The sequence below is a fragment of the Danio aesculapii genome, chromosome 13, assembly GCF_903798145.1.
Source record: "Danio aesculapii chromosome 13, fDanAes4.1, whole genome shotgun sequence".
In the NCBI taxonomy this organism is placed as follows: Eukaryota; Metazoa; Chordata; class Actinopteri; order Cypriniformes; family Danionidae; genus Danio; species Danio aesculapii.
The window spans coordinates 17,181,365-17,207,882 of NC_079447.1; the positions used below are offsets into that span (position 1 = coordinate 17,181,365).

The 26,518-nt window shown below is 35.6% G+C and overlaps 1 protein-coding gene across 2 annotated transcripts in view; it reads left to right on the forward strand.

Moving 5' to 3' along the window:
* Positions 1–26,518, forward strand: part of slc8a3 (solute carrier family 8 member 3) — a 93,698-nt gene that overhangs the window by 46,967 nt on the left and 20,213 nt on the right. For both annotated transcript variants that reach the window (XM_056471172.1, XM_056471173.1), the window contains exon 3: positions 21,293–21,399. In XM_056471172.1, coding sequence (XP_056327147.1) covers positions 21,293–21,399 — 107 coding nt within the window. The remainder of the gene's footprint in view (positions 1–21,292; positions 21,400–26,518) is intronic.

Consider the following 26,518-nt stretch of genomic DNA (forward strand, 5'->3'; position numbering starts at 1 on the left):
ATAATAGGTTTCAATTTATTTATGTCGTCGTTTAGTTCAAATTTTAAGGCAACAAACTTCAGGACACTTTTGAGTTTACTCACTTTAAATTGAGTCAAGTGCAGTAATAGGGTTGAAAGTTGAGTCAACTCAAAAATGTCCAGAAGTTTGTTGTCGTGAAATTAGGGATGCACGATATAGTGCTGACCATATCGTTATCGGCCGATAAATGCTATTTTTAATGTTATCGTTATCGGTACGATGTCAAAATCAGACCGATATCTTGAAGCCAATAGATGGGCTATATGCACACAGACTTTTAATTTTCAGCCAGGCAGCCTGGCAGCTTCTGGTGACCAGTCTTTCTATTACAAAATTGTCATGTTTAAGATCCGATTTCTTTAAAAATTTTAGTGCTATCTTCACTGCCTGTTAGATATACGATATGAAGTGGGTCTCGGATCGGAAAAGAAGCACTGCACTAAAGTCCATTTACCTTCTCCATGTCTTTAAAATATGACAGTTTATTTTACCCTAGTATTTTCAATGGAATATCTGAGCTAGCCGGTTGCTGCTGATGGCGCTTGAACAACTAAATGAATTCTTAAGTCTATTCAACTGGATGTATTGTAATTACATTACAACATCAATGCTGTAAAAACGACACTGTGAAGTTGAAAATAGTCACGTTAAGCTTTCATCGGAAGTTTATCGTCGGCTTTGAAACTCTAGCTGTGCATAGAGCCCATTACGTAATTGTACAGAACTGCCTGCCTCGCACATGCGTAGGTCGAACTTGTTCAGATTAGTCATATGCATTATAATGGAGCTTTCCTTACATTGTTTATTTCTGAAGTCCGTCCTTTCTTTGTTCGGTATTGCTGTACGTTAATAAGTCAGTAAGTAACCATATTCCTTATCATTGTAGATATGTTTGATAGAGTGTCATTGTGTATTTTGGTTTAAATTGCCTCAGGAAAAATATTACATGTGTAAACATAATAGCAATTTTTAGACATTACATATATGTTCATTACTGTAACACGTTTTATTCAAGAACATTGAAGCTGGTTTCAATTCTTAGTTCTTTCATTTTCATTTTATGTAAAATATATTTGATTTACTTGTTTGTTAATTAAATCTCTTTTTGTTATTTGACCTATTATTTTTATGCAACAGTCAAGTTGCATGTTAATTTGCTATGTGAAGAAAAATATTTATTTTTGGTGTGCTGATTTATGTGGAATCATGAATATATCACGTTGCAATTTTGAAATTATAGTTTTTTTTTACACATTGAGAAAGAGGCTATTCAGTTCATTAGATCAGTTCAGAATTATATGAAGTTTTTAAAATAAGTACTGTACAGTTGAACTGAATTATTAGCCCTCCTGTTTATTTTTTCCCCCAATTTCTGTTTAACGGAGACTAAACATAATAGTTTTAATAACTCATTTCTAATAACTGATTTATTTTATCTTTGCCATGATGACAGTAAATAATATTTGACTAGATATTTTTCAAGACACTTCTATGCTCTTCTATGCCCTTCTTGCTCTGTTAAACATCATTTGGGAAACATTAAAAAAAAAAAAAAATTTCAAAGGGGGTTTAATAATTCTGATTTCAACTGTACAAAAATAGAACATTTTGAAAAATGTATATTTATCTGCTATAAAATATCGGTTATCAGCCTTCAAATCTTAAGAGTTATCGATATTGGCCAAAAAATCCATATCAGTGCATCCCGACCTATAATTTTAAGTTGAGCCATCTTTTATTTTTTTTACAGTGTTGAGTTAACTGAAACTATTGCGTTAACTATTAAACTAACTATTAAACTATTTCATTGATTTGAAATAAAGCTGAAATAATCCATAAATGGAAGACAAAAAATAAATGTAGCAATGGCAACTAAAAGAGTATGATTTAAAGCCAGGATAGAATGGAAGTTGTGATACTTTTGCACCTTATTTTGACACATAAAGCAAACCAGTTCTTGAAGAAGAAAAAATCTAAGGCGGAATTCAGGAATTGATTGCATGATTGTGGTTTACTATTGGTTGATCTCATGTCACTGACATGTTGCGCTGCTCTTGTGCCAGAAACATCAGTCGAGAAGAAATATATGTTGCTATAAGATCGTGGGTTATTTTGAATAAACAACATAAATGTAAAAAATAAATTTATATGTGCACTGATAATTGATTTATACTAAAATCTGTAATATTCCATAATAATTCAATTAAAAATACAAATCTGGATTTTAGGATGACTTACAATTTTACCAAAAGTAAAAATGAAACAACAGTAAAGCTAAACAGTGAAAAAAATAATAGAAAAATATATTTTTTTATTAAATAATAATAAAAAAATTATATGATTTATTTATAATTAAAATATTTTATTAAAATATTATATGAACATTTTAAATTTAAAGATGCAGTATGTAAGTTTGACACCCAGTGGTTAAACTAGGTATTGCACTCCTGGATCAAACCAATGTAACCTGCTCACCTGTTTACCTTCGTAATATTTATATTATTTGCTAATTAATAACTTCATGTGGAACTCTGAATCTGTGTCTCATTTCGGAGTCTGCTATTGTCCACCGGAGGTCACATTTCGGTCACGAGTGCATGCTTTGAGAGCCTTTATGAATGAATGAATGAAATATGTGGTTTTCCACCAAGGCAACCCGGGGTGCTGAAATATAACTGGCTAAACTGTTATTGGGCAGGTTAAATGACCAAAACAAAGACAGCATTCCGGCTTTCTTAACGCACAAATTTTCAAAGCAGAATATCTGACTTCAGCATTGTTTTTCAGATAAACAAGAATGTTCACTTAGCATGTTTCTTAAATATCTGCAAACATATTATGGCATTTTTATGCTTTAGAAGAGTCAAACACTTACATACAGCACATTTAAGTTTATAAACGTTAAAACAAAAAGAGCTAAATTAATTTTAAAAATAAACTTACCTAAACACTATTATACAAGCAATACAAAATAACAGGATCTGTTGCACTGTGGTTTAGTTAGACCTGACTGTATATTTATTTTAGGTTTCATTCACATTCATTTACATAATTACACATTTTGTGAAAGCTAATCTGAATATTCCATGCTAACACACCAAGCTTCCAGTGCATTTCATGTAATACTGCATGCCAGATTGCCAGGCGCTCAGCTTGACCTTTGATTTTCAGTGTGACAAATTAACCAGAAGCAACCATAAATGGCATTTAAACATGCTTTTTGACTCATCATTTGATTGGACTGGCCGTATTCTTAAAACCCTTTTCTCTTTGTTTTTGCATTCTCCATGTGTTCCCACATTGTTCCTTCTCCCTCTTTGCAGCAAATCTGAGAAGTTTACACTAATCTGTATTTGAGCAGAACTCTTGATTAGCCGGTTCAGGTGTGTTTGATTAGACACGGCACTAAACTCTGCAGGAAAGTGCATCTCTGTGTGTGCCGAAATATCTGATTTGTACGAATAAATTAATTAGGAAATTTGAATACAGAATGTTCCGCCTTATCGTGGGGACATGGGCACAGCTGTTTAGGGCACAAATTCTCATTAACGCGAACACGATTTTATCATTCCTCACTACAGTAAGTCATGCTTGGTTAGGCCATTGTGTAAAGCATTTTTGAGACAGGAAATCATTTTTATTTATTTATTATAAAAACTGTAATGCATTCGTTTAATGAGTTGTAATCTAAAAAAAAACTCATTTATTCTATAAATATTGTCCATACTCTCCTTATCTGCTTGTTTGAACTAATTATTTAAAACGAGTTGAAATAACTCAATTCTTAAGGTTTTTTTTTAGAGACAACTTAATTGTTTTATGTTCAATCCACATAAATTTGTAAAAATGATTAAGTTAACTCAATCAATTTGTGTTGGGACAACATGAAGGAATTGTGTGGAACCCAGCTTTTTTTTCAGTATGTTTTGATTTAATATGGCTTAAATGGGTTTATTTTCTCATCTAAACTGTTATATAACTTGAAGGGCACAGTTTAAAATAAGTCTTTTGTGTTTCTACAATTTGTCTGTAAAGTTTCAACTCAAAACATCCATCAGATTATTTATTATACCTTCAGAATATTGTAATTTTCTGCTCTGAACATATTGTAGCTGTTTTTGTGGCCTGTGCCTTTAATGCTAGTTTTCCCCACCCATTGTTCCCACGTGCCTGTCTGAGTGTGCCTTAATCTCCACCTCGGCTGTGCCAAGTAAGCAGCACAGTGACAGACATGAAGGAAGCAGATCTCATGTAACGTTTGGGAGAAATACTACAGTAAGAACTTTCCCAATGATTATCTGATGTGTTTGTTGTGGAGTTAATTCAAGCCTTTCTGCAATGATGAGTCGTTACAAAGTTCACGCACACACACAGCGCAGATACATACACAGTGCATGCGTTTAACTGCACTGTTTATGCACGACAAATGTGACAGGATACATGTTAATATCCACTGCTGTATGGATATCTGTTATGTTAAAGTACAAAATGATCCTGATTTAATGTCCACAAACCGAGATTAAAGCGTCTTTTTTTATAATTGTACTGACATGCGGCTGTGGTGATACAGTAAAGACTGTAAAATCGCTGTAATTCATTACAAACATGCTCTGTTTTGAAAATGTTTTAAACTTGTAAAACTCATTCTTGATCACATTAGATGACTATTGATGATCACAGAGAGCTGAACAGATCTTTTAATCCTAGTTGCTTTGCGCACGTCCTGTCTTGTTGATATGATTATACATGTGACTACAGAGACATGTAAATATGCGGCTGTCAATCAAAACGGTGGGTGCGGAAACCACACATTACATTGCGATGGGCCTCAAAATGGGAGGGATTTGGATCCTATTTTAACATCAGGAAATAAAAAAAGAGACTTATTGTGTATATCACCCCAATATAACTGTGGACACACTATATCTACACAGTTCTGTCCAAACAGCTTACAAAAGATGATTTTTATCATAGGAGCCCTTTAAAGTATACTTCTGTAATTCTTCAAGTCATTACATTTGTGTCTGAAATTATTGATTTCAACTTAAATGGGGCTTTCATTATGTATGAGTGGTGATTGAGTGAAGCAGTCTTGAATACTGTATATACAGTATGCATGAACATGAATGCATTTTCTTCATGGAAAGATGATTAGACACAAAAATGTGTTTTTTTCTTCCGGTTTTTTTTCTTCCATTTATTATGTTTTTATTACATTATACCTTTGAAAAATACCAGAAATTATTCCAACTATTGACAAATGCTTAATTCAGATACTTTTAGTCAGTAGCAGAAAAGCCATAACTCGAGAATGGTTTCAGGTTGATCCTTTAACAAGGGCTCTATGGATAGGAATTATAAAAGGAAATGCGCTATATGGAGAGACTGACTTTTAACCTAAGACTTGATGCCAAATAGTGCAACAAGAATTGGCAAAAATGAAACGAATATGTCATTGTAAACAATATGTTATAATGTGCTTCAAATGTATTATAACTGAATTTTCTTACCCATTTGACAACCACTTTGTAATTTGATTTTATTATTCTTTTTCTCTTCTCCTTCTGTCCTTTTTTAAAAAAAAAAAAAAAAAAAACTGCTATATTTACTATATGGGCTTGTGGGATCGTGCTGATGTTTATGTCAACTGGTGAAAATATAACAAATATTTACAACACAGTTTGAATCTAGTGCTTAAAGACCCACTAGTAGTCAAGCATGTCTATTAAGAAATATTTGAATTCAGAGTAGTGAGATGTTTATTGTCAATGTTAAAGATGTATTTATTTTTTGTTTAGCAATGTGCAAGCTAACATTATTGAGGACTCACTTCACAAAAGACTAACTGATTCGTTGAAGAACAGTCCGGTTGCATCATTTTGAATGATTTGATGTGGTCGTGTGATTGCACATGGAAAAGAGCATTGCAGTAGTCCTACAAAAAGCAGTTGTGCTTCAAGATCCATTAGAAAGAGTGAGATTTTTTCGGTAAGACTTTAGTTTAAGTCCCAATTCATGCCATTATTTGCTGGCTTATTACCTACCTATAATTAAGTTATTAACTGTTTATTATAGTTGTTTATTAGTGGCTATAAAGTATGATGTTATTTCATATCCCAAACCCCACCAAAACCTAAGCCCAACTTCTACCTTACTAACTATTAATAAGCAGCTAATGAGTAGTTTATTAAACATGTAGCGTTAGTTAATGATTTGTTAATACCATGAATTGTGACAATAAATAGTTACCAATTTTATTTTCAAGTTGTGCAGCACAAGCGCGCATGATCATACTGTTTTGCATTGTGGTGTTTGTTGGTCAGCTGGCCATCAAAGATCAACTTTAGATTTCTGATTGAAGGGCTATTTGTTATTGATGAGTCTAACTGGATAGTGAGATTGTGTTGTACAGCTAGACTAGCTGGTAAGATAAGAAGCTCTGTTTTTGCCAGGTTGGGCTGCAGATGATTATCTCTCATCCATGCTGAGATCCTCCAGGCAGTCTGAGATCCGTGCAGCTACCATTGAATCACTGAAATAAAAAATAAAGCAGTGTGTCATCAGATTTAGCATAGCAATTGTATGAGAACTTGTGTGCCTGAAAGATGGGTCCCATAGAAATGGTGTAGATGGGAGAACAAAAAGGGTCCAAGCATCGAGCCTTGAGGACCTATATCAAATTTTACTATTACTGCTACTGTGTATGAAGGGATCAGATCTTTTCTCCATAGACTTCTATTCATACTGGGCTACAATGCATTGGACTGGAAATGCAAGCTTGTGCGAAAAGTTTTGCAGTTCGCTGCAATGCAAAGTTCAAGCTTGGTGAACTCTGACCTGTGAAATCGCATCACATGAATGCGTGAGACCAATCGAAGATCAAAATACGACCTCTCAGACAAAAAATTAAAAATATGGACCCATCGCTCGCTTTTTTAAATGTCTAATCATCTTATTTATTCCCGCCCTTTTCGCAGCCCTGTACTACAGAATTTCGCAACCTCGAACAAAAAAGCTTTACATTTATGTTCAGTTATTTCCCTTCAAAGGCAATCAACTTTAGAAGAATATTTCAGATGGCACTTTTCATATATATATACTATATAAAATGGATTCAATATGATATAGAACAACAGTTCTCTCTGGTTCTTGAATCTGATTGGCTGATAGCCGTGCAATATCACCATTGTGTATTACTCCGCCCAAATACAGCAACAAGACACTCTACAGTTTGACAAATATTGCTGCTGTTGGACAACATAATGTGCTTTTGAGGCTTTTTTAGTCGAGAATGTAGTTGTTCAGAATGCGACTATACAGTTTATTTACAAGGATAGTTCCTATTTTAAAATATTTATAATTTCTGAGAGACAGAGCGTCACCGGCCATTAGCCTGTTTTTGAGACAGTTGACGATGTTCATGCACAAGATGGCGACAGTGACCGCATAATAAGCTCTAAGAGAAAACAACGTAATTTCAAACTACAGCTTATCAAATCATTATTAAACAGGTAAATGACTCTAAGTCAATTTCTCTCTTTTAGATGTTGTAGTGCTGTATTTATACCATAGTAATATTGTGATCTCCCGATTACAACAAAGAAATACTGGTAGATAACTGTAGACTTATGGCATTTCATGCCACTCAGCCTTATAATCTTAAATGTGAGCAAAATCACCTGTTTTGTCATGACTTTATACATTACGCTAGAGATTCATTCAAACACTAGCTCTAAAGTGACGCTGGTGAATTAATAATTGCTTCTGCTGTTCTGATGTCAGCTGCAGATGTGAATGAATGATGGAAGAAAGTAGTTCCTCTTACAAAAGGGTTTTGAGACTCTCCGTGTTTGATATTCTTTTTTATACACACGATTATGCCGTCGAACTGTTGTATAAACGCAATATCACACTTGTAGCAGTGCGATGTGACTGTATATCATCACATCACTTGTGGGACACTAAGGCAACGCACATTTCCCACCAGTGCTGATATACAGCCACATCTTAATGCTACGAGTGTGATATTGTCACACAATTACTGTAGGAGTGCTGCTGTCTTGAATACGAAAAAGACAAACAATTCTGTATTATTTGTTCATGAGCTAAATGTACCAGTTGAGTCTGATGATATGCTTATCCATTTCAGATAATTAATGATCTGACAATGCTGTCCACAACAGACACACAATAACACAGCTCAAAGCCCAGATGGTATGCTGGTGAACCTTTGTTTTTCCAAGCATACTTTATAATAAGAGACTTTTCTTATACATTTTTCATTTTCATCTGCTTTAGATGTTTTGCCCGTTACTATTCCTCAAAACTAGACACATTAATTCTGTCCACATTTAATTGACCATCAGTAAGGTGCTTAGATTTGAAAGATTATCAACAATCAAAGGTGCAAAAAGAGATCTTGGAAAATTCCAATAGAAGCCTACATCTTACCCTGCAAACCATACAAAGCCATACGCCCTGATCGCACTAGACAACATCACTACCATACAACACACAACATTCACCACAGAGAAAACGTTATAGTCCAATTAGTAATTATAATACCAAAGTTTAAAAAGGAAATGTAGTTTGTTGATGTTTTCCTGCCATTTTCTCTCAGAACTGCATCTGTGAATGACAATCCTTTCTTGCCAGGGAGGTAAGAGAGACAGTCGTAATGTTCAGACCAAACATTTTGATTGGACAAATTTTTCTTGGTCCTACACCTTCCACAGAATATTACAATAAATACATTTGGACTACTTCATTTAATGATTACTATCTGGATGTGAAGAGAATGATTTTAAAGACAATCCCCTGTTGCACTGTTAATAGATAGTTGAGTAATAATTAGCATCCCTACTGAAAACCATACTAAACATTGAACATTCACTTTGCCATAAATGTATTTTTATATTATATTTAATAATAAATGGTTTTATTGATGCCTCTCTACGGCTTTTGATAGGGTTAATCATCAAAAGCTTTTTAGTAAATTAAAACAAAGAGAAATACCTAAGAGTATTTTAAGAATTTTAACTTTGTATACTAATCAGAGTATGCGGATTACGTGGAGAAATTCTGAATCTGATACATTTAAAGTATTTAATGGAGTTTGACAGGGAGGTTTACTTTCACCTGCTCTTTTTAATGTTTACATGAATGAGTTGTCTGAGGAATTAAGTGATTGTGGGACTGCCTGTGTGCTTGGTGATGCTATAATAAATCATTACATGTATGCTGATGATTTGGTTATCTTTTCCCCAGGTAGCGCTGGTTTTCAGAGGCGGTTTTATTTTTGTGCAGGTTATGGGCAGAGATATGCAATATAATTCAAAAAAGAGTGCTTACATGACATGTAGAACCAAAGAACATAGAGATATGATTTTTCCTGATTTTTGTTTTTGTCAGGGCAAATTTTAAATGTTAGTAAAACTGTTTTAGGGCATGTCATTACTGAAGATATATGAGTGATGATAACGATATGTACAGGGAACGTTGAAAGTTATATGCTCAAGCAAATATGCTGGTGAGAAAGTTTTATTTGTGTTCGGAGCAAGTTAAGGTAAACCTCTTTAGAACTTATTGCTGTTCTTTATACACAGCTCCTCCATAAGCTGCAGGTTGCATACAATGATTGTATGAGGATTCTTCTTAACGTAGATTCGTCTTATCATAGATGGTGTAGTGCAAGTGAATTATTTTTTAAGGAAAGAGTTTGATAATTTTTTTGCTTTTCATGAGAAATTTAATCTATAAGTTAATCTGTAGATTGGAGAATTCTCAAAATAGCATTTTAATGTTGTTGATAAACTCTAGCCTTACTGAGGTGCATTGCACTGTAAAAAATAAAAAGTTGAGTTTGAAGTTGTGCTAAATATTCTAATATTTCAAACATTTTAATATTTTAAAACTACTTAAAATTTGAAAACAACTTGCGGCAAAGAAATTGAGTTTATTCAACCTCAGTGGTTGAAGTGCCTAATTATGTTATTAAGTCGACTAAAATGGCTGGTTTAAGTCAAGTATACTTTATGGAATAAGTCAATTTAACTCAATTTGAAAAAATTATTTGGCACAACTTCAACCACTGAAGTTTAAAGACTCAATATTTCTTTACAGCCGGTTGCTTTAAATTTTTAAGTTAAATCAACTTTTAATGTTTGACAGTGCAGGAAGTAAACACTTAACTGAAGAAATTCAAAAATTTTACATCTCCTCAACAGATGTTTTTATTTTATTGAACAAACAGTTCTAAGCATGCAGTAAGATAGTTTTCATGAGTAAACTCAACACTGAGCTCAAAAATATGTCCACCTAACTTAGAGTTTTAAACGGAGATAACAATTTGTAAGTTGGAATTTTTACAGTGTGTCAGTAGGCCCACAAGAAATCTGCGTGTACAAAAATCCGCAGATTTCTGCAGATTTTCAGTCCATCATTCAGTCTGTTTATTTAGTTGTGTGTAAATTTATATTCAGTTTTTTAATTAATTTCAGTAACATTATTGACTAATATGAAAACGTTCATATAATTTACTTACAATACACTTTGTAAAGTAATAATTTCTGTTTTTTAGTAGATATATGGTAGACATATTATATGAGAGACTTGCTTTGTTTACAAAATAAAGCAATCTATTAGGATTTGCATTGTAAACATTAAAAACAAGTTAAAGAGGTATTATTTTTATTCATTCATTCATTCATTCATTTTCTTTTCAGCTTAGTCCCTTTATTAATGTAATCGATTCGCACTCTACAACATCAGAAAGGTCCAACCCTTCCTATCTGAACATACAGCTCAACTCATTGTTCAAGCTCTTGTTCTCTCCAAACTGGACTATTGCAACTCTCTGCTAGCCGGGCTACCAGCTAGTTCTATCAAACCTCTTCAGCTGCTTCAGAACGCAGCAGCACGAGTGGTCTTTGATGAACCCAAAAGAGCACATGTCACTCCGCTACTCACCCGTTTGCACTGGCTGCCAGTTGCTGCCCGCATCAAATTCAAAGCTCTGATGTTTGCTTACACTTCTGCAGATATATGTGCCCTCCAGAAACTTGCGTTCTGTGAATGAACGTCGCCTCGTTGTTCCATCCCAAAGAGGGAAGAAATCACTTTCCCGAACTCTCACATTCAATCTGCCCAGTTGGTGGAATGAACTCCCTAACTACATCAGAACAGCAGAGTCACTTGCTGTCTTCAAGAAACGACTAAAAACGCAACTGTTTAGTCTCCACTTTCCTTCCTAATCTGCAACTGCCTCTCTGGCTATACCACTAACTGTGCCCTCTCTCTCTCTCTCTCTCTCTCTCTCTCTCTCTCTCTCTCTCTCTCTCTCTCTCTCTCTCTCTCTCTCTCTCCAAAAAAAAAAAATAAATTTTTTTACTATTGCTTTGCTTCTTAGACTTTACACACCTGAAACTTGTCTATAGCACTTGTTCACTACTGCTCTTATAGTTGTGTGAATTGCTTCCTTGTCCTCATTTGTAAGTCGCTTTGGATAAAAGCGTCTGCTAAATGACTAAATGTAAATGTAAATGTATTAATCTGGGGTCGCCTCAGCGGAATGAACCGCCAACTTATCCAGCATATGTTTTACGCAGCAGATGCCCTTCCTGCTGCAACCCATCACTGGGGATAAATTGTCAGTTTTCACAATATTCTGCGCAGAAATAGCAAAAATGTTCACAGATTCTGTCTGGCCCTAGTTACCAGTCACCTTGGATGAAATATTGGCATAACTGTCTTTCTTAATGGATATTGTGTGGTTTGTATTGTTTTGTCTGTCTTTTGTACTATTGGACCTAGTGTCTGGAATAAAGAGATCGTATATATTCATTTTTAAAAGTACCGTCAGAACATGAAGCTTTTAAATTGAATTCTACATCTTCTAGCATTCTAGTGCCTGTACTTAAGTAGCAGCAGCAGCAAGTGCCTGAAGTTGTTATGGCAACCAGAAACATTCCAAGCAGATTTGCTGATAGAATGAAAGTATCCGCAGATCAGCTTACAATGGCACTGAAACACTTCTGCAGTTCTGCAGATTCTATTGAAAACCACAAATGATGCCAGAGACTGCAGAAAGGCAGTTTTCTGTTGCTGAGACTCAGAGATCTTTATGCCTTTTAGTGAATTGTCATGACACAGGGACACACCTTGTGAAACTGGGATTGTCTCAGGTAAATGGGATGTCTGGTCATCCTAGATCACATTTCAAGAACACAGCGGTGCGTGAAAGTGTGTTTCAGGCTTAAGATTTCCTTTAATTCCCAGAGTGGGGAAAGGAGAAATATTGTCTTGTGTCATTTTTAGGCCATGTGCAGTGGTTAGCTCAGGAAGTCTGCAAGTCACTGGAGCTCAAAGGCACTGGACAAGGCACTGTAAGGACTATTTTTTCACTCTACAGGAATAAATCTGTTTTTTTTTTTTACTGCTGGCATCCACACTGAAACAGACACACACGGCTTGACTTTTGACACCTTATTGAAGTGGCTCAGGCAAATGGGTCTAAGTTAGCTGAGCAACACATTTTCTAACTTTATGTTTTAAAGGTGCCAAAGAAGACACATCTGGATATACCCAGGCATAGCTGAATAATAAGAGTTCAATACATGGGAATTTTAAAGGTGCCATAGAAAAATATCTGGATATTCCTAGTTCAGTACATGAAAATGACATACCATGAGTCTAAAACACCATGATTTCCTCATTCTCATGTTAATGCAGGGAGTGTAAAATCCTGGTGAAAACAGGCCAATCAGAACAAAACACCAACTGTTACTGTTACAGGATCATTGATATGCATGCCCCAGGCTGTGTTTTATTGGCCACAATGTTTCCTAGTGAGATTGCAACAATGATATTTTTTCTCCTTATTTTTAAACTTGTGTTAAACATACTATGTGGGATTCATTTTGAAAACAGCAGAGGCGTAAGGAGTAAGGACTTAATCACAATGAACATGCTTTTGTGTTGAGAGTAGGGCTGTGCAATTAATCGCAATCGCAAAAAACTCGCGATTTAAGGACATGTGATTTTGTCTTTTAATTTATTTCAATTTATATTCAGAATACGTTCTTGTGCATATGGTTTGAATATGTTAAAGGGCACCTAGGTTAGCCCTTTTTTCAGATTTAATATAAGTGTTTTGCGTCTCCAGAATGTTTCTGTAAAATTTCAGCTCAAAACACCCATCAGATTTTTCATTATACCTTTTGCAAGATTCTATTTGATACATTTTTTCACTAGGGGGCTGTTTTGTCGTACTGCTCCTTTAAGGCTAGTCCTCCCCGCCCACCGTTTCTACGTGCCTTTCTGCGTGCCTTAATCTTCTCCCTTGGTTGCGTCAGACAACAGACAGACTTAAAGGAAGCAGATCTCAAGTAGCGTTTGTGAGAAATACTACAGTAAGAACTTTACCAATGAGTATTTGTTGTGCAGTTGCATCGATGAGTCACACAAAATTCACGCTCGCACACGCACACACAGTTACACGCGCACGCACAGCAGAAACACACACAGAGACAGACAGACAGAGCGCCCGTTTAGCTTTACACTCTTTTTGCACGCAAATGAGACAGGATACAGGTTAATCTCCACTGCTGTATGAATATCTGTTATATTAATGTAGAAAATAAACCTGATTTAACGTCCACAAACCGGGACTGAAGCGTCTTCCTTTTTGATTCTTTTGACACGCGGCTGTGCTGATAAAGTAAAGCTGAAGTGAATCGCTATAATTCATTACACACGTGCACTGCTTTAAAACATTTTAAACTTGTGAAACTCACTCTTGATCACATCTGATGATGATTGATGATCCTAGTGAACTGAACAGACCTTTTATTCCCGGCTGCTTTGCGCACGTCTGGTCTTGTTGATATGATTATACACGTGACTACCTGGACATGATAATATGTGCAGCTGTCAATCAGTTCGGTGGGCAGGGGGACCACACTCCTACGTAAAGTTGTTGTCGATCTGAAAACCGCATCCAATTGGTCCACCGTTTTTATGCTGCTAAATTTAAAAAAAAGGACTGTGTGTGTTTATTTCACCCCAATTTGACGGTCTGTACACCATACCTGCACTTATGTCTGCTCAAACAGCTTGAAAAGTAGATTTTTCCCTTTAACAAATCAGAGCTGACGCAGTGCACCGGACAATTACAGCTAGGCATAGGACGGTATACCGGCTTTCAAGGTATACCGCAGTTTTAAAAAGTCAAGGTTTTAAAACTGCCAACATTTTCTGCTATACTGTTCCTTTGGTATGTGCCACATTTTTTAAAGGTTTTTTTTTTTTGTGTTTTTTAGGACAACAGTATCTCCAGCAGAAAAGATACCCAAAAATGCTGTTTCAAATTGTAAATAAATCTGTGTTTTTGAAACTGATAAACATAGCAGAAGATTATTCAGAATTATTCAGCCTGACATGTTTACTGATCCAAAATATTATTAATGTTTCTCAAAATAAAATATATTGTGTACAAAGGGGAAAAAGTTTACCCAGACAGTTAAAAAGAGCATATATTAGAGCAGTAATCACAATACCGTCAAACCGTGAAATCAAGATATTTTTATCCAAGGTTATCATACCGTCAGGATGTTATACCGGCCCATGTCTAATTACAGCTAAGCTGAGCGGGAGAAAGATGTTAACCAGCTCACCCTGCACACGATGAAGTTAAGTGGGAGAACCGAATAGGCAAACGGGAGAAAAGAACACAAAATGTGCATGCAGATCAGCATTAAAATGATTTGGTGCCAAAGAGAAATTTAACGTCAGTCGATTGGGAATTTTTTGGAGTTGGGCTAGATGTTGTGTCACAGAGAAAGGTAATTTGCAAGACTTGTGAAATGATTATTCCACCAAAACAGAGCAATACTACAAATCTGTTCCAACACTTAAAACAGCATCATAAACACTGCATGATCAATGCATGTCGACAAAGTCCATCGAAACAAACAAAAGTACACATCAAAACCAGCCCGAACAAACTGAACATGTATCCATTGTTCAAGCATTTGCAAGCGCCATGCCTTATGAGAAAGGATCAAAATGGCACAAAGAAATTACTGACGCAATCACCTATCTTATATGCATAGATATGACACATCGTCAGTAAAGACGGCTTCCGAAGACTAATAGACAAAAATACCAGCTGCCGTCTTGCACTCATTTCACACGATTTGCTATTCCCGAAATGTATGAGAAATGTAAAGCGGGCGTTGAACACGAGCTCAAGCAGGTGAAATACTTTGCCATGACCACATGTGGTCCAGCAGAACGATAAAGCCGTACATGAGTTTAACGGTCCACTATATTAATGACAACTTTAAGATGAAAAGTCTGCAGCATTATTCCCAGAAGATCACACTGGAGAAAATATATCTGAAGGTTTAAAAGAAGCTTTAGCATCATGGGCACTTTGTGAAGAGCAACAAGTGTCTATCACCACATTTATTTTTTATGTTGTCTGTTTTAAAGACAGTTTTACTACAGTTTTATTTATTAAACGTAATACTGTTATTTCATTGTGATATGTTTTATTATGCACTTCTTGTGCACTGAATACATTTAGAATGTAGCCTATGTATGTAGCTTGTTTGAAAAAGCAAATAAAATTGCAATCGCAATATTAGTTAAAAAAAATCACAATATGATTATTTTGTCCATACTGCACAGCCCTAGTTGAGAGGGGCCTTTTTTTTAATGGTTCACTAATGGTCGTTTTGCACACTGCTTATGCACCCTGTGTGCCTCGTGTTTTTATCACCTGTTTAGGCTCACGTTTTTGCCGTTGCTCTCTGTGTGCCTGAGGTGAAAAAAGTCAACTCTAAACACTGCATCAGTCATGTCTTTTTATTCTCCAATCAAATGAAAGCAATGGCAGGTTTCTGTTGAGGTGACAACAGTGTTTGTGTTGTCAAGACGACTACAGAGACTTTTAAAGATGGACGAGAGACTTGTGGTCCCTTTTTTTGAGTTATCCGGAGCTGTATGACTTCACAAATCTTGAATATCACAATATTATTAAATATTACAAATATAACATTATCAACAGCAACGCTTGTGCACAATACTTAGCTTAAAAAGTGGCTTAAAGTGCACCACACTTCTTTTTTTTGTTGTCAACAAGACAAGATTGTTGCGATGCATCTCGCATTCTCAAGCGGAAAAGTACTTCGTGTGATCGGTCCTTAAATGAACTTTCTGTAAAGCATGCAGCTATGCATCTTATCTATTTACACCTCAAATGTTCTCACGAGGTGTAAACAGATGAGATGCATAGCCCCAAAGAGTACCCCAACGAGCTTTAAGTTCTGTTTAACTGTATCTTTTGTATATTGTGTATTTTACTGATGTTCTATGTTTGTAACGAGGCAACTAACACATGATAGCTCACTCGCTTCTAACATTAACCTCTTCTCAGAAGACATTTGATAAGGCATCTACTCAGTTTGTTCAAATATCTTTTGACAAATTAAATTCTTGTAAAGTAAGGCTGTGAGATTAATAGAAATCGAATCGCAATCGTGATTTGAAACGTTGCGATTAGCTAATCGCAAGAGGCTGCGATATGAAATATATATGTATTATATAATTTCCCCCACCCAGAGCAAAGGCGTGACTGCCGTCTGTGTGTGACAGTCTTACTAGCCAATTGAGTGAGCACACTCTTGCTAAAAAGTCAACTAAAGTATTGCTAGTGACACTCAATCTAGTAGCAAGCAACAGCAAAGTACAATTTCAGTTATTTGCAGTTATTTGATACAGAATATTGCACTGAACCTTTACTACAGGATTAATCTCGCAAATCAAATCGAAATCGCAATATCTGTTAAAAAAAAATCGCAATTCGATATTTTACCCAAATCGCACAGTAACCGTTCACGTACTTGAGAGTTACAAGTAGATTCAACTAAAGACAACGGCATAATGGTGTGTGTAAAAAAGAAAATCAAACACAGAGACTCTCAAAAACCCTTTTGTACGAGGAACTACTTTCTTCCGCCATTCATTCACATCTGCAGCTGACGTCAGAACAGCAGAAATCGTTGCTACTTCACACATGTCACTTTAGAGCTGATTTTCTAGCGTAATGTCTAAAGTGAAGACAAAACAGGTAATTTTTGCTCACATTTGAACATTATAAGGCTGAACAGCATGAAATGCCATCAATCTACAGAGATGTCCCAGTATTTCACTGAAGCAATCAGGATATTACAATAACTAACCCCGAAAAAGCCAAAGCAAAACAAACACTGCCAGTGTCTGTACTATAAATACAGCACTACAAAATACAAAAGAGAGAGATCGACTTAGAATATCACATACCTGATTTTTAATGATTTGTTTAGCTGTATTTTGAAACTTACTCTGAGAAAATGCTCTTTTTCTCCCCTAAGGACTTATTATGCGGTCTCTGTCGCCATCTTGTGGCCAAACGTCAACCGTCTCTTTCTTTAGTCTGCTCAGACAGGTTGATGGCGGCCAATGCACTGAATCCAATGCTCCGAAATTATAAATATTTTAAAATAGGCACGATCCTTATAAATAAACTGTGTAGTTTCAATCTAAACAACTACATTCTCGACTAAAAAAGCCTCAAAAGAACATTAAGTTGCCCAACAGCAGCAATATTTGTAAAACTGTAGAGTGTCTTTTGCTTGTTGCTGTATGTGGGCAGAGTAATACACAAGGGTGAAGAGGCTGTACCAGTGCTGTTATTTGCAGAATATCGCACGACTATCAGCCAATCCGATTTAAGGAACAGACATAACTGTTGTGTGTGTGTGATATATATATATATATATATCATAATATGCTATCATGCTATTTTTAGAACATAATTCAGTTTATGTTTTTTTTTCAATATTTCTCAGGTTGAATCTTCTATTCATTAGATAATTCTGTATAAAATGTGCACAACAAATATATGAATATAACCATATGATATCTTATAACACTTTTTCAACATTGTTAATGACACTATAAGGTTACTTGTGCACTAAATCTACATACTTTATTGATTTAAAATATAATGTGACTTGGAACATGGAGTAATGGTCCATTCACAGCTAATTTTACTGTCCCTTTAAGACATGAATGATGGAGACATGAAAATGTCCTGCATAGCAGAACTGCCCTACATCAGATCACAGATCAAACATGCAGTCAGTGTGCGTATGTGTGTGTGTGTTGTCTTCTCCGTCTTTGCTGTGTGAGAGGACGTTTGAGTATAATGTGTCCGCTAATGGAGGAGAAACAGAGCAGAGCAGAGGGGAATGAGAACATGAGTATGTAAGAGCGAAAGACATATCAGAGCGAGATGAAGAGGTGCGGGTCTGCAGACAGCTGTACTGAGAGTAACTGATCCCGATGAAGGGAGGGAGATGTTCGCAGGTCAAGCACACGCACAAACACACAGAAACCCTCATTGAAACACAGCTGAAACAGGTGTTACTCACAGTCACTGAGAAACCAGGTCAACATCAATCACATGCTGAGTTATAAATACACTCACACATGCTGAGAATTTAGCAGCGAAAGAGTGACAGAGCGAGAGGGAGAAATGGATGTTACAAATAAGAGGTGTTAAGAGACTGGTTCCTTAAATAAACAGTCATGTAGGCCGATCAACAGTGTTGGGCTACAGCTATGAAGCTAGTTAATATGGCAGAGAAATTAGCTAAGCTAAGGTGAAAGCTTGCCTTCAGGGTATTAGCCTACTAAATGTGAAAGACTTTCAAATTCTTCATTTAATTTGAGCTAATAGATGTTTACGGATGAACCAAATCACTGCATTTAAATTAAATTGAGTGTTTTCATGAATGCATGCATGTTAGGTTTGGTAAGATATTATTACCTTATTAAAAGGGTTCTTTATGCTTAGGTTAATCAGTAATCGTATGAAATTTGTCATCGAAAATATCTTTTTAAATGGCTTTAATTCTTTTCATGGCAGAGTTTTCATTGTCACATGATCCTTCAGAAATCTGATACTCTTTAAAATATGTAATAATAATTTTTTTTTATTATTTTAAAGAATCGAAAGTGTTTGGTTGCAATATATATAGTTGAAGTCAGAATTATTAGCCCCCTGAATTATTAGTCAAGCGTTTATTTTTTCCCCAATTTTTGTTTAACAGAGAGAAGATTTTTTTCAACACATTTCTAAACATAATAGTTTTAATAACTCATCTCTAATAACTGATTTATTTTATCTTTGCCATGATGACAGTAAATAATATTTTACTAGATGTTTTTCAAGACACTTCTATACAGCTTAAAGTGACATTTAAAGGCTTAACTAGGTTAACTTGGTATTAGGGTAATTAGGGAAGTTATTGCATAATGATGGTCAGTCGAAAAAATATATAGCTTAAAAGGGCTAATAATTTTGACCTTAAAATGTTTTTTTTTTTTTAATTAAAAACTGCTTTTATTCTAGCCGAAATAAAACAAATAAGACTTTCTCCAGAAGAAAAATGTTATCAGACCTACTGTAAAAATTTCCTTGCTCTGTTAAACATCATTTGGGAAACATTTGAAAAAGACAAAAAATTCAAAAGGGGGGCGAATAATTCTGACTTCAACTGTATAATTTACAATAGCATAATTATATCTTTGTTATCTGTCATTTTTTCAGTTGTCATTTTTATCTTACTTCTGTCATGAACACTCTCTGGATCTAGCATGGTAATGAATATGTATATGGCAGTGTTGATGTATTTGGTCTTGGCAGTATAGATCTGCAACGCTGCTGTTGCTGCTTTGATCATTATGGCCATACCTGTCAACATTGGGATGTACTGTAAAAATGCGAGACAAGAAATGATAGAATACATGGCATACATTAGAAAAAATTGACAATTAAATAAAAGGCCTATACAGAAATTAAATCAAGTTATAAAATCTTCACTTTTTATTCGCTGTATTTAAATATTGATTAAAGTTACTAAATTTATTTAGTGAAGAGCAGCAAATCAATCTCTCATTTAGTTTTGTTTGATAACAGAGGTGTCACTGTAAGAATGCACAGATCTTTAGACTAATGAAAGCATTCGATTACTTTAGCAACTCTTTATGCGCATTTAAGAAAAAATTAGTTGTGTTTAAAATAAAACATGCAGGACAGACATGTTTATGTATTATTAAGTAATTGTCTGTTTACACACACACCCAAATCCACTTTCGCTCCTCTTTAAATGGTGCGTAAGGAACAGTTTATCATAGGGAGCACATCCATCAGTCAGCGCTAATACATGCATTCACTGATTCAGAGGTTGCATAGGAAGGGCGATCAATGCACAGCTTTAATGGAAAGAAAGTCAGTGCAGATGTTTTAATAATCATTTTAAATTGCTTTCAAGCCAAAATAAAAGCGATAGCACAATTCTCTTGAACAGCTCTTGCAATTATATCACATTTGAAATCGACTCTGTCTTGACGGTACTTTCACTTTTCATAGAAAGATTACAGGAGAAATATGGGAAAATTCTTAAACGGGATGATAGTGGGATGGACTGGTGAACTATGGGAAAATCCTGGCAAAAACAGGAGGGTTGACAGGTATGATCATGGCAGAGCAAGTACTGAGAACTGCTACTGCCAGTATATTCACAGACATGCCGTCTGAGAATATAACACTGCTGCTGCAAACATAATACACATGCAACCCCAATAGCAGATCTAAACACAGGTGGAGCTCGGGTGGTGGAGGGTCTCTATAAATGCGCCGCAGCTTAAACAGCGTAGAATGATGCAGTGCTTTTAAACTAATGAGGAGCAAGCTCATTGGCTGCCGAAGTGACAACAACCAATCTCATGCACCATGTTAATGATGCAGAAGCAGATTAGGTGTACCTGTATCAGTCTGCGTGTGTTTCATGCCAGAAATTTCACTTCTGAACAGCAGTGTGTGTGCACATTGAGAAAAAAATATTGTAAGCATTGTTTACCACAGACCTCCTTTCATTCATAAATAAATATATCTTGAGGGAAGTTTTCAAGTCGTCTAAGTTTTAATGTCACAAAAATATATTATGTAACATTATTGAATTAAAAGACATTTAACCATACAAAATCAATTAAATAACTATGCTTTATTTATTTATTTATTTATTTTAAAAACAACATAGTTTAGGTGAGTAGGAAAGTGGAGATTTTGTATTTTATTGTATTTTCAAATTTATGTTAGTTTTTTGCTTGCCTCTCAGTTGATAACAAAACCTGACGTTGTGTTTTTCTCTTGCTCTCCCAGTAAAACCATACAGGTGAAGATTATTGATGATGAGGAGTATGAAAAAAACAAAAACTTCTACCTGGAGCTAGCAGAACCACGCATGGTGGACATGAGTCTTCAGAAAGGTAAACGCACAACAAAACACATTCTGTTTTCCTCCTCTTCTGCTGTTCTTTTAGTCATTCATTTCCTGATTCACTTCCATTCATCCAGTGACTCTTTATCAGGTCTTAAGAGCATATGAACGTCATTGTGAGTTTATGTGTGTTCTTCTGTCTGATCACCAAGCGTCTTGTTGTTATCTGAGACTACTTTTCGACATTTTGTGGTGTGTAATTGCTGAGAAAGAAACAGCTTTTCCAACATTGATAATAAGAAATGTTTCTTTAGTCAACTTCAGCATAGATTATAATTTTTATTTCAAAGGATCATGTGACAGTGAGTACTTTTACATGGACACCAATAATTTAATTTTAATACAATTAATACAATACCCTGATTAAGAGTCTACCATGTAAACAGCGATTTTTGTATAAATTAATCAGATTAAGGTCATAATTGAACTACACAGAAATCGAATTAAGACATGTGGAGTATGCCGATTATTGAAGTGCAGTACAGACATGTAAACACCTTAATCAAACTATTACCGTCGTGAAGGATTTTCACTGCATTTTGCGACACACACAATTGTTTGACTCTATTCTCTGCACCTACCGAGCCAGTGAAGGACCACAGATACCAGCATCGCAGAATGCGGAGGTTTTTTCCCATATGGCTTGTGGTATCAAATTCCATTAAAACAACACTCTTCCAGCAGTTCACACTTGGATCCAATATATCGTTTTTCACGGGGGGCATGCATGAAATGTTCCTGAATGAAAGTGAAAGTGGCAAACAACAATTAAAGTCGACATATTAAAAATAAAATACACAAAATTACATGAAGCTCCGCAGAGAATGTGGATCACGCGGTGACGCAATGACATTAATCAAATTATGTGCTATGACATGTAAAACTGAATCATGAAAGGAACAATCAAAAGGCAACTCATGTAAACACCTTAATCATATTACTGTCTTATTCAGATTAAGGCAAATAGTTTGATAACTAATGTCCATGTAAAAATAGTCACTGATAGTTCCCTCAAAAATTAAATCGGTCATAATTTACTCACTCTTTACTTGTTTTAAACCTATTTGAGTTTCTTTCAAAAGAAGATATTTTGAAGAATGTTGGAAGTTTTTTGCTGGTATTTTTTTTTCTAATATAGAAGTGCATTCCTTAAAATATCTTCTTTTGTGTTCAACTGAAGAAAGAAATTCATAAAGGTTTAAAACCACACGAGGGAAAGGTAATGTTCATTTTTGCGTGAACTGTCCCTTTATTATGAGGAGATAAAATCCATGAAAATGCAAAAATGTGTCTGCAAATGCAAAATGTGAAAATGTAAAACTAACCGCCTAATAACACAGGTACATGATCTTTTACTATATCAGGACTATCAGGAAAAAATCTCTTTTACCTGTTTTAAAGCTGAAACAACAGTAATGGTAATATAATTTATATCTTTTATTATTGAACTGGTGGTTTCTGAGATTTCCCAGTTAAAGTAGATTTGATGCCTATTGTCCAGATAAAATAATATCTTCTCCCAGTGGCATGCCCAAGATGGCCACCGAGTGGCCTGACATGCCTTGAAGGGACTTTGACTCAAAGCACATGAATCCAGTGAAGACCCTCAGGGTTCGGCTCTCAGACTGACTCATCTCCCACTCACAAGAGAAATGATGCCTTTGTAATGCTTCAAAAATGGCAACATTCCTGTTTTTTTATTTTTTCGGGCCATTTATATACGCCTTGAGAGTATTGTTTAGAAAACTATGTGAAGAAGTACCTAGCAGTATTGTGTTTTTACTGACTCTTTCAGAGTTTTGGTAAACACTGACCTTATACGCCAGTGCAGGATCTCAATGGGTGTGAGAAATGAGTCTAAACACACACATATCAAGTAGCCTTTCAATATCTCTCCATAAATCAAACAGACATGTTCAATGCTACGAGCATCCACACTGCAGTGCTGCGGTACTGTATGTGTGTGTGTGTGTGTGTGTGTGTGTGTGTGTGTGTGTGTGTGTGTGTGTGTGTTTGCATGTATGCATGTGTCCTTGTCCCAGTATTATACCCTTCAGAAAGAATGAGAGATGAAGAACAGCTGGTCCTCTCAGTTTGAGCTCTCATCTCGCCTGGACAACATTAAACAACCTACTTATTAACTTACCTAAGCCCAGAAAAACAACATGTTGGCTTGTCTCCTCGCTTGTGTGCTTGTAAACAAGCAGTTTATTAATTATTCAAAAGATATTTCTTTATTTCCGTGCCAACACGGACTTGGGTTAGAAATCATTTAGAATTTCATAAAGAAAAAAAAATCTTCCTCAAAGTCAGATATATGCGCATTCATAACAATAATTAGCTTTGACAACCAGTAATAAGCAATTACGTTTGTGTTTGAACATTCTAGTCCTGTTTCCATGGAAAACCGCATTGTTAATTGTAGGAATGTTCCATATTTTTCTGAAAAGCAGGTCACACGTGAATGTAAGTCGCACTGGGTCAAAACAGCATTGTTGAGAGAAAAACACTCACAAACAAGTCGCTGATTATAAATTAATTTGCAAACACTATAAATATGTATTTAAGTTCACTTGATTCTTATTCCTCAAAAGGCCAAGTAACAATCCATCAATAAATAGTTCATTAAAAATAAATAAAAACAATTAATTAATAAAATTTTTTATACAGACAGATGAAATATTGTATTAAGCAAGTTGATTTTGAAACTTAACCTGTAACAGAAGAGACTTCACTTTTTTTTTTTCCAATTTGCTACATTAAACATGACTTCAGAACTGCTGATCCTGCACTCCCGCTGCAAAATATGTGAGGGCAGTTGAGGAAACATTCCCACTTATATATTATACCCTCTTATAAACCAAAAAGCTGCTTGGATAAAATGAGAATCAAGGTTTCTTTTCTATCTGAATAAAGCTCACGATTGCCTCACAAATCCACAGAGCTGCTTTATTTTAAAGATTTACTCGTGAACATTGTTTTTCAAACAGTCAGCAATAAAGTAAGATATAATCCTCTGCTTCAATCAAATGTAAATAAAAAATAATGTGGTGTGTTGTTGTTGTATATGATATAAATAGTTATTTAGCAAAACATATTTTTAGTTTGAAAGAAACAGACTTAAATTACATTTTAAACCGGGTTAACCTGGAGCACAGTGGTCGACTCGATCACAGGGAAACCGCTGATGCTCCAGTACATCAGCATGTTTTTCATTTCTGCTCTGAACAGTAGACGAGAGGAGAGTCAGTTCTTCTCTATAAATTATTTTTCTTGACGAGGAACAGGATTTAATCACGTTGAGGATTGGCTTCATTCAGGCTACGTGTGTAAGAAGCGGTGAGATTAAACATCTTAAGTGGTCATGGCAGCACAAACTTAGTGAGCTCAACATTTTGAAAGTTTTTATTGTCACTAATTACACATTTGTCTTTGAACATACAACAAATTCTCAAAAAAGCTATATAAAATCACTCACTCACTGTTCTTCGACTGATTTATCAGGGGTCGCTACAGCAGAATGAACCACTAATTACTCTAGTATATGTTTTAAGTGCTGGAGACCCTTCATATTTATTTCAATAGCGCTTTTTACAATGTTGATTGTGTCCAAGCAAGTTTTCATTTTTCACAGTTTAATTCAGTTCAGTTTAATAATGTAAATGTCACAGCTGAAAGCCCAAACACTGAAAAGCAAATCCAACAATGTGCCAAACTAAGCAAGGAACAAACTTCACCAATTGACAAAAGTGAAGGGAAAAAAACACTTGAGAAAAATCAGGCTGGGCATGACCAGTTCTCCTTTGGTCAAATGTCTTTTACAGAGTTGCAATCTAGGTGCCGGAGGCTTGAAAACACACCCATACACTACTTTACCTGACAAAAGTCTTGTCATCTATCCAAGTTTTAGGAACAACAAATAATAACTTGACTTCTAGTTGATCATTTGGTATCAGAAGTGGCTTATAAGAAGCAAAAACCTCTAGATTACGCTTATTTTACCAACTTCTTAATAAAGTCATCTGGAATGGCAAAGAAAGCATTCTTGCAGGACTCCCAGAGTTCATCAAAATTCTTTGTATTCATCTTCAATCCCTCCTCTCATTTTACCCCAGACATACTCAATAATGTTCATATCTGGTGACTGGGCTGGCCAATCCTGGAGCACCTTGACCTTCTTTTGCTTTCAGGAACATTGATGTGAAGGCTGAAGTATGAGAAGGAGCACTATCCTGCTGAAGAATTTGCCCTCTCCTGTGGTTTGTAATGTAATGGGCAGCACCATTATCTTGATACCTCAGGCTGTTGATGTTGCCATCCACTCTGCGGATCTCCCGCACGCCCCCATACTAAATGTAACCCCAAACCATGATTTTTACTTCACCAAACTTGACTGATTTCTGTGAGAATCTTGGGTCCATGCGGGTTCCAGTAGGTCTTCTGCCGTGTTTGTGATGATTGGGATGCAGTTCAACAGAAGAATCATTGGAAAAATCAACCTTCTGCCACTTTTCCAAATGATCAACAAGAAGTCATTATTAAATTATTATTTGTTACTCTTACAACTGGAATCAACGATAAGACTTTTGTCAGGTAGTGTAGAGAAAACACTCATACACTCTTTCATTCACACACACACGCACGCACGCACATACACACACACACACACAGTCATTCACTACGGCCAATTATACTTTTACCCAATTCACCCAGAACACCTGGAGGAGAACACACAAACACAGGAAGAACAAGAAAAAAACACACAGAAAGGTCTCCTGGTCCAGCTGGGACTTGAACCAGCGACCTTCTTGCTATGAGGTGACAGTGCTAATCACTGAGCCACCATGCTGCCCTCAATGTAAAATCATTTTTACAAAAATGTCATCTCAATCCATGTATTTTTCATTAGCCTACGCTGGAAATGGAGGGATATAATTGAGGAGAGACGCGAGAGCAGAGATCTAGCAGACTATCTATTGCACTGCATCTGTGCGCGATTAACATCATGTGGAGCCCAAACTGTCCACATGCCACACACGAGTGTATTTAAAGAGAAGATAAGCAGAAGTGAAGTGTTTTATCACACAATATCATCCCAATTTCCAGCG